Genomic DNA, 16,171 nt, shown 5'->3' with positions numbered 1-16,171 from the left:
CAAATGTTTATTTCTTTAATTTTAATGATTATAACAGACAACTAAGGAAAATCCCAAATTCAGTATCTCAGAAAATTAGAATATAAATTAAGACCAATACAAAGAAAAGATTTTTAGAAATCTTGGCCAACTAAAAAGTATGAAAATGAAAAGTATGAGCATGTACAGCACTCAATACTTAGTTTGGGCTCCTTTTGCCTGAATTACTGCAGCAATGCGGCGTGGCATGGAGTCGATCAGTCTGTGGCACTGCTCAGGTGTTATGAGAGCCCAGGTTGCTCTGATAGTGGCCTTCATCTCTTCTGCATTCTGACATATCGCATCTTCCTCTTCACAATAAAAGAAAAGAAAATCTATGGGGTTAAGGTCAGGCAATTTTGCTGGCCAATTAAGAACAGTGATACCATGGTCCTTAAACCAGGTACTGGTAGCTTTGGCACTGTGTGCAGGTGCCAAGTCCTGTTGGAAAATGAAATCTGCATCTCCATTAAGTTGGTCAGCAGCAGGAAGCATGAAGTGCTCTAAAACTTCCTGGTTTACGGCTGCATTGACCTTGGACCTCAGAAAACACAGTGGACCAACCCCAGCAGATGACATGGCACCGCAAACCATCACTGACTGTGGAAACTTTAAACTGGACCTCAAGCAACATGGATTGTGTGCCTCTCCTCTCTTCCTCCAGACTCTGGGACCCTGATTTCCAAAGGAAATGCAAAATTTACTTTAATCAGAGAACATATCTTTGGACCCATCAGCAGCAGTCCAGTCCTTTTTATTTATTTTATTTATTTATTTTTTTTAAACGGCCCATAAAATTTGTACATCGGCGGCCCATTCGTTTTGTTTTGTTTTGTTTTGCTTAATTGGCGGCGCTGGGTTTGTGCCGGTGTAATGCATTGGTCAAAGTCAGTGTTAGTTTTTTTTTCTGACAGACCAGCCCATGAAACACGTAGATCAGCGGCCCATTGGCTCTTTTCTTGATTGACACTGGGCTGGCCCAATCACAACTTTAAACGAGTGAGCGAGCGGCAGCAGTGTCAGTGTGTATCTGTAAAAAAAAGATGTTAGAGAATGCTAGAGGTCAAGTACGCAACATACATACACTGGTATTGACCTATTATACAACTTTTGAAGGGCACCAATTTTTAATGATGCATGTCCAAATATGTATGTGTCTACTTGCATTAATAAGGAATGATTCAATAATCCACATTTGTTTTGAACTTCATATTTTTTTAATTTGAGCTATAAAGTTGATTTTCAGACACTTTCAAAACCTGAAAATTTCCATCGGATTGATCCGACTGAACTTATTCTTATTAAATTACCCACTAAAAGTCTTACTGCAAAATGTGGTATAAAACCAAAAGTGTAACATGATTTGTGATTCCTATGCCAATAGTTATCTCTATCTCATATGACAATGCAAAATATTCTTCTAAAAACTACTACTGTGACTACCACTAATTATTTTCTAGCATCACACAATCATAATATTTCCCCTAAAGTAGTATAATGCACCATTTCCTGAGGTATTTTGTCTCTTTTAACACACCTTTAACTCCTTTTCCGAGTAGGGTGTATCATCCAAAGGGCACAGGTTCTCAGGTACAGAATTTGAGGATAGAGTTTGTTTCAGTAGTCCATCTTCAATGGAGCCATCCTGAGACTTCCTCTTTGAAGGTGATGGGGATGGAGGGGACGTACAAGACCAGAAATAGGGAAGAGCCATATTAGTAACTAACATACCTAACAGCAGGAAACTTCCAGCAGCAATAAAAGATACTGTGTATGACCCAGTCCAGTCCTTCAGCCAGCCTGGGAGGAAAAAATTGAACGTGGCTGAACGTGAACCTAAAGATCTGAATCAACGCCTTTTAAAGGAAAAGTTAAACCAAAAATGAATATCTGCAGTAAATTTACTCATCCTGAGGCCATGCAAGATGTAGATGAGTTTGTTCTTCATGGCAACAAATTTGGAGGAATTTAGCATTACATCACTTGCTCATCAATGGATCCCCTGCCGTGAATGGGTGCCGTCAAAATAAGAGTTCAAACAGCTGATAAAACATCACAATGACAATCAAGAAACTCCAGTCCATCCATTACCATCTTGTGAAGTAAAAAGCTGTGTGCTCGTAACAAATCCATCTTTAAAGCATTTTAACACCAAAGCATCGTTTTGGCTAAAATATGAGTACAAAATTATTTTATCCCTTGTTGTCCACTCACACCGAAATCCACCAACATATTTGTTAATAACTGCTTTTGCTTGTATCTGTGCATATTTCTCTCCTGATTCAGACAATATGATTTTTTCACTGGAGAAAGCAATATAATGGATTGCTGGAAGCAACCGTTTGTTTTCTACAAACACACCCTTTTTCATTTACAAGACATCTGGATTTGTGTGGATTATTGTAATGTTTTTTATCAGCTGTTTGGACTTTCATTCTGAAGGCACCCATTCACTGCAGAGAATCATTGGTGAGCAAGTGATGGAAAGCTCAATTTCTCCAAATCTGTTCTGATGAAGAAACAAACTCATCTACATCTTAGATGGACTGATGGTGATTAAATTTTCAGCAATTTTTCATTTTCGGGTGAACTTTTTCTTTAAATAAAATGAATGTGATGATTTCATGAGCTCCTACCAGACAGTGGCGCTCCCAGCAGCCCTCCAACACTTTCTATGAGTTGCAGCAGGCCAACGGCTCCCAGCACTCGACCTATGCCTCTGGTAACACCGCAAAGGCCAGCGGTGTCATCGCTCCTGCACAAAACCCATAGACCACACTAATAACAATAAGTCCTGAGTAAACCACAGTAACAGGAATGAGCATCAGTGAGAGCCCCAGTAACCCAGTCCACCAGCATATGCGGCATCCGTATTTTATCCAAGTCCGAGAACCAGCCAGAGGCTGCGCGACCCACGATATCTGCCACACCGGTTATAGAGATTACAAAGGCTGCGTTGTACTCAGTGAAACCAATGTGACGGCTGTGGGCGACCAGATGAATGTATAAGGGATGAAGTAGCCAGCATTGAAGAAGGTGATGGCCACGGCATAAGTGAGGAAGCCTCTGTGTGAAAGCAGGGAGAGCTCAAAGCACTCGAAGATACGGGACAATAAAGAAGAACATTAGTTGAGCTTGGTCAAGTTTTCAGTCTGAGAATGGCACAAAAAGAAACAAGCCAATATACTGTAGTAATTTTGCCTCAAACATGTTAAACTGCAAAAAAATCACTATATATACTGTATAAAAAAAGAAAAAACATTTTGATAATTATAATATTTATTAATCACTAATTGTTTAATAAACTAATGACTAAAAAGGAAAATATATACTCCACCATTCAAATGTTTGTGGTCCATAATATTTTTTTAATGTTTTTAAAAGAAGTCTCTTATGCTCATGAAGGCTGCATTTATTTGATAAAAAATACAGGCAAATCAGTGACATTTTGAACTGTAATAATAATTAAAAATAACATTTTACCGTTTAAATAAATTTTAAAATATAATTGATTCCTATAATACCAAAGTTGAATCTTCAGTTGTGCTGCCTAATATTTTTGTGCAAACTATGATACGTTTTATTTTTATTTCTATTGTCTGTTGAATAGAAAGCTTTATGTGATAAAAAATTTGTATCATATTTTTTTGTTGTTGTCACCTTTTTCCATCGCAAAATTCTGCATCCTAGTTGTTAAAATGATTTATGTATATATATTTTACGATGAACTGTACATTCAGAACAGCATTTATTTGAAATAGAAATCTTTTGTAACATTAGAAATGTCAATTATGATCAATTGAATGCACCCATGCTGAATACAAGTATTATTTTCTATTTAGAAAATCCTACTGACTCAACTTCTAAATGGTATGTATGTATAGAAAATGTCATTAATTTATTCAGTAACATAAAAACACACACCTTCAACACAACCTTTGGTTTCCCTAGAGGACGAATAAGAGCTCCACAAGCAATAATGTTGAAGCTGAGGCCTCCGAGGACAAGCAAAGCTCCACGCAAAGCATAGAACTCTCCTAGATACTGAAAAAGTGGAGAGAAGGCGAAAGAGGCAAGACCGATGCCTGTGAAGCCCAGGCCTATGGCTAGAGATATCCGCACGGTAAAGTACTGCATTACTGATGCAACTGTAGGGGTAAAGACCAGGATTCTGACATTGGTTAGTATTAAAGACACTCTTTACAAGTGCATCTACCTGAAATGAATCCCATGGTTAGGTAAAGATGTATTAGAGACGTTGCCTGGGAAGCCAGAATGAATCCCAGGCCTGAAAGGAATCCTCCCATCATGACTACTGGACGAGTTCCATACACATTAGATGCAGCTGTGACTATTGGACCTGCAGGGAAGCATATAAAATTAACTGAATTCTGAAAGTGTGTGGTTTTACCATATTGTGTTTGTTGATATAGACATGAACAAATTAATGAGTGAACTTACTCATTAGCTGTTGCATGGCCAAGCCAATAGATGTTATCCAGGACACCGCCTGGGCACTGTCACCAAAGTACTGCACAAACTCCACAAAAAAGACGCCCAGACAGCGGATGAGCCCGAACACCAGGGCAGAAGACACGAAAAGAGACCACCCAGCACCAACCACCATCAGGTGCCGCCACCTGTGGGGACGACTGCTGCTCTTCCTGCGTCTTCTGGGGTTTTTCCATCATTGCATTGAAAGAAACAGATTAAAGGAATAGTTCACTCAAAAATGAAATCAGGTCATGCAAGATGTAGATGAGTTTGTTCCTTAATGGGAACAGATTTGGAGAAATTTAGCATTGCATCACTTGTTTACCAGTGGATCCTCTGCAGTGAATGGGTGCCGTCAAAATGAGAGTTCAAATAGCTGATTAACGCATCAAAATAATCCACATGACTTCAGTCCATCAATTTAAATATTGTGAAGTAAAACCTGTATGTTTGTAAGAAACAAATCCATCAAGGCATTTTTAATCTTTCAACTGGTACTGCCAAAATACCAGTCCATATGCATATTTCTCCCCTCATTCAGACAATAAATTTTTTTCACTGGACTCATTTTTTGTCAATTTGGACAAGTTATGTATTTTTAAACTTCTCTAAATCTTTTCTGATAAAGAAACAATCTCATCTACATCTTGGATGGATAAAGCGCGAGTAAATTACAATTTTGGGGTAAACTATTCACTTAAGAGAAGACAACCGCAAGTTACATGTCCATAACCTTTAACCATGTCATAGACAACATTAAAACATCTTCAACCAAACAATGAAAATAATAAGGTTACCAGTTTAAATTCTTATCCAGCTTTAATTTCCTCTAGCACACATACCAGTTTGTTATTTTGAAAAAGTAAAGTCTTTTATTTAGTCTGTAACAAAATGTTGATCATGAGGTGGACTGTGCAAAGACTAAAGTCTCAAATGAATCACGATGTGGGAAGATAACATTGCCCAAATTTTCACGCAAAGAAAGAAGGCGTAACTTTTATTCTTGCTGATGCCACCGGCGCCATGTCGTGGAGATGCTGTGTGCTTCATTGTGAACGTGAAAATACTTTGTCCTTTCAAAAGAGGATACAACTAGAAATCAGTGGTTAAATTTTATTCACAATAGTGTTCTGCAGCATATTTTATGGAGGATGAGGACTGTTTCCTGAACCAGTAGCCTACAATTCGTCTGTGGCACAAAGGCTGTGTCTGTAAAGTTGGGCAGTTTCAACTTTGCAAGGACAGACTAGCACTTCTGAATCACAGCCTGTAAGTACATTTTTTATATTTAAATTATTTGCCACTGATGATTAAAGCACAAGTTTTGAGCAGTGTGGAGTAGGGCTTACTGTTTCTCAGATCACAAATGCAGACATGATTTGATGTTTACAGCAATGCAACACGTAAAAAGACAGTAGAAGTCATTATAATCAGTAATTATGTCCCCACTGGATGCAACAAATGCATTTTTAATGGGTTTTATTAGTTTTGTCTTGTCTTGCTGGGAGATCACAGTATGTTAAGGGGCATAAAAACATTTCCGTCACACATTTGAGGTATTCGGCCAATCACAACACTCTGGATAGCTGGCCAATCAGAGCATACCTTGCTTTTTCAGAGCAATGAGCTTTGTAAAAATCGTCCCCAAGGCAGGGCATAGAGGCAGAGCCGGATTATCCATAAGGGCACTTGGGCCAGTGCCCAGGGGCACCAACCATTCACAACAACTAGGGGGGCACCACATGACACAAGCTTTAAAAATATCTTTCCTAAATTTTTTATTATTAACTTGAAATTCTTACAAGACCATACATAACTCGTTTATGAACACTAACTTAACAACAATAATAATAAATTATAAATAAATAAAGATTACATGACCACTATCAGTCCCCCCCTTCCGTCGCCAATCTGTCAGAGTTGAGGTGGTCCACAACAAGTATGCGCAAATGTGTCATTTTTTTAACGGCTACAGAAAATGAATCAAAATGGACAGACGTCAATCGAGTGGTTTTGCAAAAAGAAAGTTAAAGAAAGACAAGGACGCTAGACGTTTAGCTACAATTCAAAATGTTCCAGGGATCGAAAGTTTTTTTTTTAAACGAGTGAAGAATGATCTCAGGACGACAATGACACAGAAGCGATTGACTGCACTCACGCTTGCTCTCCCTGTTTACCATTCAAGTTAAAGTTAAAACATTACTGTCTACAGCCGCGAGAGGGCGCTCTATGCTGCTGAGTGCTCCTGTAGTCTACACTGAGCAGCATAGAGCGCCCTCTCGTGGCTGTAGACGGTAATGTTTTCTCTTGGTTCTTGGTTCTAAATAAATGCTACTTATAGTCCAGTGTGACTTATATTTGTTTTTTTCCTTGTCAGGACATATTTTTGGACTGATGCGACTTAAACTTAGGTGCGACTTATAGTCCGAAAAATACGGTAGTTGGACAAGTTAATAAATTACATTTGATTTGAGAAATCACCTTAATTATGTCTTGGGGGGGGGGGGGGGCGAGGGGCATTTGAGGTATAGTGCCCAGGGGCACCACACTGTCTTAATACGGCCCTGCATAGAGGACTAAAATAATGTACATTATATTATATTTTACCGCGTGCAGTGTGAACGCTCTGATCCGTTAACATGGGCTCGGAAAAAAGGCGCATCACAGACAGTGTGTGAACCTGGAGTTAGGCATATGCCCAGTCTGTTCTGTTCTCGCACTAGGCGCTGCATTCTGATTGGATCGGTTAGCATAATGCGGGAGGTCAGGGCCGCGGAAAATCTTGCTATAAAGCGATTTAGAAATCACGCAGGCTCAAATCGTTATTTTATGACGATTTCTATTAATCGCACAGCCCTAGAATGAACTGGCAATGAACAGACAATAACTCGGACTGGCACCGCTCAGCAAAACGGGAAAACCAGATCTAGGCAGAGCTCGGCAGCAGGTAGACATGTTGACAGCATTTATGCATATTTGAATTTGTTGTTCTCTAGCATATGCAGCAAAAATATCTAAGATAAATTAACGGTTTATTCTTAAACCAATATGCAAGCTCGAATAGTGGAAGCATAGTTACAGTTTAATATTTATTTTTTGTTATTTAATTATACATATGATATATTATTGTTTATTTTATTAGTAATTGGCGGCCCACCTACAATACCATCGGGTATTGAAAACCATTGAATTGCCCACAGGTTGAAAACCATTGAATTAGACATTTAATGGTAACCTAAACTAAATTCTAAACACTGTCGGTAAAGAAAAGTATTCCACAAATCAATACCTGCAGACATAAACCAGATAAATTCAGATTAAATGTATATGTAACATGATAAGCCTCCAAAAAACTGTAATGAACTACTTTACATGAAACATGCATAGGCCTTATATATGTTCAACTACTAAAATACAGCTACCTCAAAAGCACATTTTTTATTATTACACTACACTAGAATTACACATTACACTATTTCAGTTTTAAATATCGGTCTACATACTTGATCTCTGTATGTATGACAATTATAACAGGATAATGTTAAATAAAATAGTCACACATAAAAATAAATTACGGTATGTCATATAAATATGAATTAAGTAACGTGACAGAATATAACATTAAGCGTGAGTCTTGTTGGAGAGTGACGTGGAAAAACATGTCTGGAACAGACCGTTACGTACCCATAACTCGATCACTCTTTCCTGTCAACTCATCATAAGGTCAAATCAGATAAGCAGCTTCTTTTTTTAAATGCATTAATAAGCAACACTCACTGTTAAGCACATCGTCGATGGGGACTTTCTGTTTCACCTGCTCGTGACATGAGCGTCTATTATTCTCGCGTGCGGTTTAGTTTCAGCGAAGCTCCGCCTCTAGAGCGCGCTCACGAGCAAGCCTAAGTTTCCATTCCTTTACAAAAATGTATCTTACTCTGGTCACTTATAAACTACTTGTGCAAAGTTAGACAATAATAGAGCGCATTCAGCATGCTGTCAAACATTAAAACTAGTGTGAGTGAAGATTAACGTTCTCTATGAGATAAAATAAAGCTACCTAGCGGTAAATTCAGTTAAATGCTATCACTTATAAAGAGCAGCTAGAGTGCTTACAATATGGTTATGCTATCCTTTCTTTAGGGGGAGGGGGGGTGGGGGGGTCGTGGTTTAGCCTTGTGGCCAGCTAAGATGAACAAAACACCTTTAAAGTTTTAGTGCGTGTGTTTTAATTATTTCAGCAGCCCATGTTTGTAGCCTATATTCTCACTAACACTTCATAGCTACTTCAATCCTGACAACATCTGTGTATTGCCACATGATTGCCTTCGGTAGCAGATGAAAATAGACATGTCAGAGAGCAGTTTCAGTGTTTGATCATCAATAAAATAAGAAACAGCGCGTGGTGTCATCCTAAGAGGAAAACTTCTAACAGAAATAAACATAAATGGACAGACAGGTAATGTGTGCATGAGGCCAGTTTTTGTCTATGGCCGGAAACAGGTGCCAGCTGCTCCATTGTTCTTATTCCAGCACCACCCGTAGAGAAGCTGAGACACTTTAGGGTGAGTCGAGGGGTCTAATGGGGTGAGTCGTTGTGATCTTATCGGAGGAAGGAAGGGCTAAGAGTTGAATTCTTTGTTCTTCTGGGCTCCAAGAATCACACAGGCATTGAATTTAAAGTGGAAACATTTCAATTTACTTCATAAGTGCCTTGATTGACTACTTTCAGGTTTAACCGGTTGAGGAACTCTCTAACAATTTATGTGATTTTGGAGAAGTAGGATTACATGAGAACAGCTGACCAAAACCATAAAAACACATTTTTTGATTTTAAAATGACATTTGAATAAAAACCCTTAAACTTAATCCATGATACTAAAACTGTAACAGACAAACACAAACACAATTAAGAGAAATTAATTTAACTTTAATTTATATAAAATAGGTCTTTGTCCAGCAAAAGAGCGCAACATAATATTGTTGATATCATTATCCTCATCATCATCACTCTTTACATGAATATTAGTTTGGATAGTGTGAGTCCTCAACCTGCTTTGGACTCTCAGCAACTATAATACACCATAAAAACCATGAAACGCTCTCTTCAACATAGATATCATTAAAAAGATACACTAAGAGGCTAATCCTCTACAAATGTACGTTCTTCCTTCTTACTTAAACACAAATAGGCTCCAGGCCTTTTTAATTAGGATATTGACATACTGAATAACTGGTAAAAAAGCAATTAAGATGTTATATTTGAGTTTGCTTCTTAAATAGGAAACAGAATATAGTACAAACAACAGGAAGGATAATTGAACAAATAAGAGCAATACTTTTGGGCAAAACAAACAAACAAAATAAATAAAAGGACAGCATATTAATTTTAAAAAATCATACAAATTTATCTTTTATATGTTCTTTCTCAAACATACTTAAATCCTTCAATACACTTCCTTTCTTTATCTATCTTCCTTTCATAATCGTTCTCACTTTCTTACAGAATTCCATTTTTCCAAATATTTTTACTTTCATTTCATCCTAATAAACACCTTCACACTCTGCCACAAACCATCTTAAGTCTTAACAGCAAAAAAAAAAAATAATAATAATTCCATACTGTCTTAAGCCTTATTTGGACGATAATTGTTTATCATATTGTCACAATATTTTAATATTCCCGGTGGGAACAATTACCATCTGAATAGGGCTGCACACTTTTTCACAATGATTTTCACCATATTTCCTGCCACAGAAAAAGTGGCCAATATGAAAACAAAATACTTTTTTGTAACAGCAGAAACTACGATTAAATAGCATGAGCAACATAAAGTATACAGAGCAAAATAAATAATAATATTTTAACAATTAATAAAGATAATAGTCAGCACATCTAGTGCAGGAGTACTGCATTCGTGGAAGACTACATTCATTGATATAAGTCAAGCTGTCCTCGAGTGCAGCACTCCACCTCTTTAAACTTTTTACAATACTTTTTTATAGATCCATCAAATTCAGCCTAAAACTCAATGTTTCGTCATGCCCTTCAGCAAGCTTGTAACAGTGTGGGCCCAGGTTGGTATGGGTCAACCAGAACCTTGTATCTGATCTTAGTGTTGGTGATTGCACCGTGTTTCTGTCTCAGGTGAAGCCTCAACTGGCTCTTATGGCGGAAGTGCAGGTGACATTTCTCACACTGGAAGAAAAGATTAGAGCAGAGAGTGAGATTTCAGCATCACTTTGCAGTAGAGAGAGTTGTGTAGTTGTGTGTGTATATATATTAGATATTCAAATATAAGTGTTTAAATATAACTGACGCTGTAAGGCTTCTCTCCAGTGTGGATGCGCAGGTGGCTCTTCAGCGTCTGCAGGTGGCGGAAACGTGTTCCGCAGGTGTTACATGGGTACGGCTTTTCCCCAGTGTGGATCAGAACATGGGCACGCAGGTGAGCTACCTACACATTTTACAAGAACATCATTTTAGTTGAACTCTTTTTATTGATGCTTTTCAAAAATAGAGATAAAAAAGGAAAAAGACAATAAATCAACATTTGTTTTGACATATATGTATGCATATGTGTGTGTGTGTGTGTGTGTGTGTGTGCATACATAAATAAAAAAAATTATTAATAAATTATTGTCCCAATTATTGCTATATATACATATAAGAATGATACATGGGATTCTGTGCAGATGTACCTGGATAAATCTGGCTCCACATGTGTCACAGCGGTAGGGCTTTTCTCCAGAGTGAATACGAGAATGAGTCTTTAAATTTGCAGGCCGGTTGAACTGTGCTCCACACACATTACAGCAGTAAGGCTTGTCTCCTGAGTCAGTCGGGACATAAAAGAGTGAAATGAATGAGAAAGAGGTCAGAACTTGTAATAATAATACAATGTTCATTTATTTACAAATATAATATAATTTATATTTTTGAATTTATAATTTATTTGAAATGTTTTAAATAGTGCCTTTAAAAGAACCAAGGAGTCAGCAGCCTCACCTGAGCAGGAAGGTTTTGTTTTTGTGGCTTGATTTCCAGGGTTACTGAGCTGTGCAGAGAGCTTCTCAAACTTGATTGGGTGTTGGCCCAGTAAATGACTCTGATTGGCAATTTGGGCACAAACATAAGGACTGCAGAGGCCTTTTAAAAATGAAGAGGATGAAATGAAGAGGATCAGATAAGTCTGTGTATTTTTGTAAGAAGGGGTGTTCATAGTAAAGCTAAGAGATGCTCGCTGACCTTTATTCTCGCTGATTGGAAGGGTGCTGTCCATAACATGAAGGGGACTAAAGTATATGTTTTGCTCTGATGTGCTATATGGAAGAGGCCATGTATTCCTAGAAGAAACAGAACAATGGTCAATACATTACACTGAAAATTTGGTTCATTCCTACATAACAATACATTATTAATCAGTTACGTCAGAAGTTCTTTAATCGACAAAGGGGGAAGAGATTAAACATACCTATTATTCAGACCAGGGTTCTCCCCTGTCCAAATGTTATTTGTTGTTTTAGATGAGGCTTCAGTCTTATCACTGACAAAGGGGGTGTGGCTTTGTTCTTGCCGCTCCTCTCCAGGCCCCTCCTCCTTTATAGGTGTGGCACACAGAGGGTTGAGGACAATATACTTGTACTTCTTCCAGTTACAGGCCTTTGGGTCAGGAGAAGGCTTGGATTCAGATCGCTTCTGTAAGGATGAAATATTGAAAGATTTGTGCTGAAGGATAAAGAAACAGATTTTAGGAAACTTTTAATGCAGTGTTTTTTATTTGATCAAAACACAGGAAAAACGTTAATTCCATTTATTCCAGTGATGGCAAAGTTGAATTTGCAGCATAATTACTCCTTTAGTCACATGATACTTCAGAAAGCATTCTAACACTGATTTGCTGCTCAAGAAACATTTCTTATTATTATCAATGTTGAAAACTATTGTATTACTTAATATTATTGCGGAACCAGTGTTAAATTTTTTTTTTTGCAGGATTCTTTGGAGAATAGTAAATTTAAAATATATAGTAACAAATGTTTTTTATTATCAATTTAGATCAATTCGCATGCTTTCTGATTACAAATATTAAATTCTATCAAAAATAAATAAATAAATAAACATACACACCTTTAGCTGGGGAGACAGACTGCAGCCGCTGGACTCAGCAGGTGAGTTGGGATGTCCGCTGGAATGAGAAGGACTGTCTGCAGATGGTGTGGATGGGGTTGCAGGTGAAGATTCCTCTAATTTTAGGGTCTGAGACTTAGGGATAGCAATCAGGCAAGTTTCTAGATCTGGCGAGGCAAAGCTCTCACTTGGAACCCTGTAAATACAGTTAATGCATATAACAATTAAATTGATAGCAATTTTTTGAGATGGGATACAGTTTAAGTTTTAAATACAATTCAAACACTTATTATTAGACAATCCTTGTATAACCCTTTTACCTGGCTCGGTCTGGGGTGGGATCTTCTGCCTCAGCAGTAGGCCTGGAGGGGGAGGAGAAGATGGTGGGATGAGCAGGTGGTGACCTTCCTCCAAGGGGCGCTCTAGAGGCTGGCTCCATCATAGAAGGACTGACAGAGATCCTTTCACTGAATGAGAAAAGAACAAACTTTCAGTTTATATATTCCAGAACATTACTTAATTTAATTAAAAAGTGGATGGCCACAAAACTGCAAAATTAGAAACAAGCAACCCAAACATCATGGATTTGATTCCCAGGGAATGCATTAACTGATAAATGTAAATGTATCACAATGCATTCACAATGACGGCAATAAAATCACTGGTGATTTTCTAAGTTTCTTTGGCTACTTGAATGTGGAATCCAATCCAGTATCAGGTAATGAATCTCTGTCTGAACTCCTACACTCAGTTAAAAAGGTGAAAAACTGTCACTGGTCCAGACAGTACACTTTAAAAAGGTACTAATATATACCATTTAGGGGTAAGTAGGACACAAAGATGCAACTTTCAGCTTTTTTTTACCTTAGGGTACAGACCCAGTGACATCTTTATACCTTCTTTCTAATTTAATTGTTTTGTTAGCTGAGTAGTTTTTGTGTCACACTGCTGCTTATTTGCATAAAGTTTGAGCTCTGATCAAAATTGTAGCATCATTGTCTCATTACGATTGCAGTGTTCTGCTACCTCCTCTGCTTCAGTCTTCATTCCCATTCTCACCTGTGAATAAATGCTCGGCAGGTGTCAGCGACATGCTCCATCTGCAGATAGCTGGCAGCGGCGAGCACGCCAGATACTGTCTGTGGTGTGAGAGGGAGGCAGGAGGTGTACATGAAGTCCAGCAGCAGGGACACGCTGCCTGCGTCCAGCCCCACCGGCAGGGTGAGAGAAAACCCACGCTCACCGCCAGCACCGATCGCTCGACGAGAGAAGAGAGTGTAGAAGAATCCACTGTGAAAACACACATGCATTTTCAGATGCAAGCAAAGGTAACCAAAGCTGGATTCAAAAAATGTATTAAAATTTTGATTGTACAAACAGTGGAAGATTTTAATAAGAGAAACAAAGATTCAACCAACAACAAACTCTAAAAACAAAAAAGTGTGTCTACTGTGATACAATATATTTGTAAAAGATCTCATAAAAGATCTCATGCAGGAGTGAGCTAATGTCTTCAAGCAAAGACTAATCTTGGCACAAACAGGAAAGAAGGCCGAGGGGGCAGGAGAGAAGAAGTGAGGGAGGGTTAGAGAAACTGAATGGCTGCACTCCCTGTAGACCAACCTGCACGCGATGAGCACGGCGCAGTGGGCGCGCATCCTGGCGGTGCCCACAAGCAGCGTGGCATCTGTAAGGATATCCTGATGCCGCAGTTCATTTAAGTTGAGCAACACGTCGTTGGAGTGACGGGTAAATTCCTTAATGTAGCCTTTCACCTCCATCACATCGGCGGCAGAAGCGTGCTCAGAGTAGCGGTATACCTCTTCCATTTGCATTGATTTTTCTGTTTGATAAAGGACGTAAAAACCATTTGAACTAATAATAATAATAATAATAACAATAATGCTGTTCTGGTAAAAAAAAAAATAATAATAATTGCAGTTGGAAAGAATATTATAAAAATAAAATATGCATTTTATTTGAATACATAATATTATAATTTAACATGCATATTTATAAAATGTAAAATAAAGCCAATTAATACTTATTGATATTTATAAATAAAATTATGATAACATCTCTATATTTATATATATTTTATGTTAAAAACATAAACCAAAATTTTAATTACGGTTAATTAAATAACAAGTCCAGTCAAATATGAATTATAGTCATGTGAAGCTTTATCAGAAAATATGTTCAGTAAACATAAGCACATTTTTACCTGACAAAGATGACAAAATTAGATTCAAAAGTGTCTACTTGGGAGGCCAGCTCCCTACTCGTACCTGCCATCAAAAAAAGAACAATGCATCAAGTTTTAAATAGAATGTTAGTTTTAAAACAATGTCATTGATACAACAACATCTGCAGGTGTCAGAAGCATTCTGCAAAACTGTGATGCACTGACTATTGCATTAGTCTAGTAGCAACTAGTCTAATTGGGACAATTTTTTTTAATAAAATTACTCCATTTCACACCAACAGCAAATGCATCATAATAATTAAAAGTAAAAAAATAACTGCTGAATTTGAAAACAGTGGAAAAATGACCAAGTTGTAATTCCCTTATCACATTTTGTTCACCAAGAGCCTCCACCCATGAAAATGATGAAACCTCATTCATAACACCTCTTTAACAGAGTAAGGATCCATGTGGTTTGAACATAACAATTAAAAAGCATCACATTTTTGAGGAACTAAATGGAAATGGGAATTCATATGCTAAAACTAAAACTTTTTCTTCAAGATAACATCTATACAATCTAAATATGCATTAAAAAGTTTTAATGTAAAACTCACCCCGACCAGCAGGGACGAGAACACACGCCGCCCTGTTCTTACAGCCCCTCTCTTCTGGTCCCAGTTTCAAACAAGTCACACACACACACGGCCTAACTTCCCTCACTCAGACGTGTCTCTGAAGAACTGACAAGTCTGACCTAAGAGAGAGCATCCTTTATAACGCTGGGCAGGAAGTCTCATTCAGTCAGGGTGTTTATTTCCTGTGTTAAGCTGCCTTTTCACACTGCTCCTGGGTCAGTTTTCTGGCGTTTCTTATAAAGACTGAGGTCCGGATCTAGATGGTCTCTGATCAGGGAAAAAAACACCAAGCTGAATCCCCCTCTGCTGTCCACGTGCTGGAAGCTCAGCGGGAAAAGTCTCCAGGCCCCTGTGTGTCAGTATTTATATTTGTGTATTAGACCTCTTTTGTGTTTACTGATGACAGGAAAGTGGGTACTTTTTGATGCATGTTGCATGTTTTGCATGTTTGTATGGAACTTAAGAATTCAGGGAATGTAGGTTTGTGTGTTAGAGTGTGTTGGCCTGCGTGGGCTTATGAGTATTGTTAACGGGTCAGATGTCCTTTCAACACTGTCCAGGAGTTCAGCTAACCAAAGCAAACATGCATGACCTAGTCTCTATCCAGGAGAACGGAAACTGTCTCAGAGGAAGTTTGTGCAAATACATCAACTTAGTCATATAAGGATTCTTCTGACAAGCTTGTCTTTTGAGGATTGAGACCAATGG

At 38.0% G+C, this 16,171-nt stretch overlaps 1 protein-coding gene and 1 pseudogene across 1 annotated transcript; both read right to left on the bottom strand.

The window, feature by feature from the left end:
- Positions 1 to 1,316: 1,316 nt before the first annotated feature.
- On the bottom strand, positions 1,317 to 4,706 carry LOC132102944 (monocarboxylate transporter 13-like; annotated as a pseudogene).
- A 5,351-nt stretch (positions 4,707 to 10,057) lies between these two features.
- LOC132102931 (B-cell CLL/lymphoma 6 member B protein-like) lies at positions 10,058 to 15,573 on the bottom strand. Its single transcript, XM_059507664.1, has 12 exons — positions 15,443 to 15,573; positions 14,865 to 14,928; positions 14,264 to 14,483; positions 13,700 to 13,930; positions 12,961 to 13,107; positions 12,641 to 12,836; positions 11,985 to 12,208; positions 11,759 to 11,856; positions 11,519 to 11,659; positions 11,212 to 11,342; positions 10,830 to 10,967; positions 10,058 to 10,708 (listed from the first exon to the last, which is right to left on the bottom strand). The coding sequence occupies exons 3-12, from the start codon at positions 14,473 to 14,475 to the stop codon at positions 10,559 to 10,561; spliced, it is 1,668 nt and encodes a 555-aa protein (XP_059363647.1). The 5' UTR covers positions 14,476 to 14,483; positions 14,865 to 14,928; positions 15,443 to 15,573; the 3' UTR covers positions 10,058 to 10,558.
- Between the last annotated feature and the right edge of the window lie 598 nt (positions 15,574 to 16,171).

Source organism: Carassius carassius, chromosome 2 (genome assembly GCF_963082965.1).
Source record: "Carassius carassius chromosome 2, fCarCar2.1, whole genome shotgun sequence".
Taxonomy (NCBI): Eukaryota; Metazoa; Chordata; class Actinopteri; order Cypriniformes; family Cyprinidae; genus Carassius; species Carassius carassius.
This window is presented reverse-complemented; position numbering and strand designations above follow the sequence as displayed.

What these genes read in the sequence shown, in the direction of transcription:
- LOC132102931 (XM_059507664.1), bottom strand. Translation starts at nt 14,475, where the DNA reads ATGCAAATGGAAGAGGTATACCGCTACTCTGAGCACGCTTCTGCCGCC. An exon ending in TCCAATCAGCGAGAATAAAG is followed by an intron (nt 11,660 to 11,758) that starts GTCAGCGAGCAT and finishes CATTTTTAAAAG; the next exon opens with GCCTCTGCAGTCCTTATGTT. An exon ending in GTGGAGCCAGATTTATCCAG is followed by an intron (nt 10,968 to 11,211) that starts GTACATCTGCAC and finishes TAAAATGTGTAG; the next exon opens with GTAGCTCACCTGCGTGCCCA.